A 2,134-nucleotide genomic window follows, 5' to 3' on the forward strand; every position below is an offset into this window, starting at 1 on the left:
GACATTGGAATGTGCTGCCCAGGGAGGTGGTGGATTCACCATCCCTGGAGGTTTTCAAGCTGAGACTGGATGTGGCACTCAGTGCCATGATCTATTAACCACTTTAGGGTTGGACTGGATGATCTTGGAGGTCTCTTCCAACCAGGTTGATTCTCTGATAGTCCCACCACGTAGCTTTTGTGGGCTGCATTTTGTTTACTGAGCATGAAGTCATGGCAGATATTCAGCCCCTGACTGCTTGCTCTGTGTGTGTGTTGAGCAGGAGAGAAGCCTTTCATCTGTGAGATCTGTGGGAAGAGCTTCACCAGTCGGCCCAACATGAAGAGACACCGCAGGACTCACACGGGGGAGAAGCCGTACCCGTGTGACGTGTGCGGGCAGCGCTTCCGCTTCTCCAACCTGCTCAAGGCACACGTGTGGCTGGCAGCCCTTCCGCTTCTCCAACATGCTCAAGGCACACAAGGAGAAATGTTTCCGTGTCACCAGCCCCGTCAACGTGTCCACTGCTCTCCCCATCCCTCTCTCCACAACTTCTCCTCCTGCCACCACAGTCCCTGCTGCCATCAACACCCCAACGGCCCCAACTCCTCCCATCAACCTGAACCCCGTGAGCACCATGCCCCCGCGCCCCGTCCCTCACCCCTACTCACACCTCCACCTGCACCCTCACCCTCACCACCCACACCACCTCCCAGTGCCCCCAGTGCCCCATTTGCCTCCTCCCCCAGCTCTTTTCAAGAGTGAGCCCTTGAACCACCGAGGGCAGAGCGAGGACAGCTTTCTGCGGCACCTGGCAGACAAGAACAGTTCAGCACAGCACCACTAACAGCTCTCCTCCCTTTTTTTTTCTTTTTTTTTTTCTGCACCTGGAATCATGCCCTCCTAGAAGTACAGAGGGTGAGGATATTTGTCTTTAGATGGTCCTGATTTTTTTTTTTTTTTCTTTCTTCCCCTTTTGAATCACTTACCGAGGAAAACGCTGCTTGTTGGGAAACGACAGGACTTGAAAAAAGGCAAAAAAAAAAAATAATCCCATTTTGCTTGTGTTTTCCTGGTGACTTTTCTAAATTTCAGCTCCTGAGACTGGTGGAATTTTCTAATTTCATATCAGCTGATGAGGTATGCTTGCTTTTATATCCTGACCTTCTCCTCAAAGAGGAGACAGGCCTGGTTTTTTTTTTTTTTTTTCTTTGTACTAATGGGAAAGGCTGTGAGATTAATACAGAGCATTAATGTATCACTGTGTATGTAATGGATTCCTTTCAGCTTCTGGGGCTGCCTCGAGGGGGGAGCAGCCACTAGCACAGTATATCGGAGCATTATAAAGGCAAAAAAAAGAAAAAAAGAAAAAAAAAATACAAAACCTGTCTTGTTTGTGTAGCTCTCCTAACACACTCTTTATTTTACTACAGAAATTATTTTAGAGGGTTTTTTGTATAGACCTATTTAGTAGTCTGTTTCTACAAGGAAATGTATTGCAATAAGCAGTGTAATTTTTTCAGTGTAGCTGGACCTAATGTTGTATAATAGATCGATTTTTTTATAATCAGCCAAATGTGATTCTTAAAAAGATGCAATTATAGCTTCGAGAGTTCAGAGTTGTTCTTACAACCACACGACTTTCAAGGTGCTTCAGAGAAGAAAGGAAACCAAGAGGTCTCTCTGGAAAGTTTGCCTCAAAAAAAATGATGTTGATTGCAGATTTTATGTAATTTATTTTATTAGGGCTTTTTTTTTTATTTGTTGTCGTTGTTATTGGGTTGGGTTTTAACCTTGTTTCCCTTGTCACAGTTTCTCCATTTCCCTTACATGTGTATTGCATGTATACACAGATGTTGTCTTGGGTACACAAATGAATGATGTGGTAAAAGTCCACTGAGGTGTTCAGGTTTGCTTGATTTCTTGCTTCAATATTGTTAATTTTCCTTGTCATAGTTTCTCTTTCTCTTTTCACAATTTCTCTCTTTAATTTCTCACTGTTTCTCCATTTCCCTTCTCACAATTTCTCCCTTTCCCATGTCAGAGTTTCCCTTCTCAGTTTTTCTCTTCTCACAATTTCTTTCTTACAGTTTCTCCATTTCCCTTCTCAGTTTTTATCTTTCCCTTCTCACAATTTCTGTTTCTCAGTTTCTCT

At 44.0% G+C, this 2,134-nt stretch overlaps 1 protein-coding gene across 1 annotated transcript in view; it reads left to right on the top strand.

Moving 5' to 3' along the window:
* Positions 1-826, top strand: part of LOC103801092 (zinc finger protein 652-like) — an 8,391-nt gene extending 7,565 nt beyond the window's left edge. The window contains 2 exon segments of the mRNA XM_009073496.1: positions 263-408; positions 455-826. Of these exon segments, the coding sequence (XP_009071744.1) occupies positions 263-408; positions 455-826 (518 nt within the window).
* Positions 827-2,134: the final 1,308 nt, after the last annotated feature.

This window comes from Acanthisitta chloris, unplaced genomic scaffold, assembly GCF_000695815.1.
Source record: "Acanthisitta chloris isolate BGI_N310 unplaced genomic scaffold, ASM69581v1 scaffold12184, whole genome shotgun sequence".
NCBI lineage: Eukaryota > Metazoa > Chordata > Aves > Passeriformes > Acanthisittidae > Acanthisitta > Acanthisitta chloris.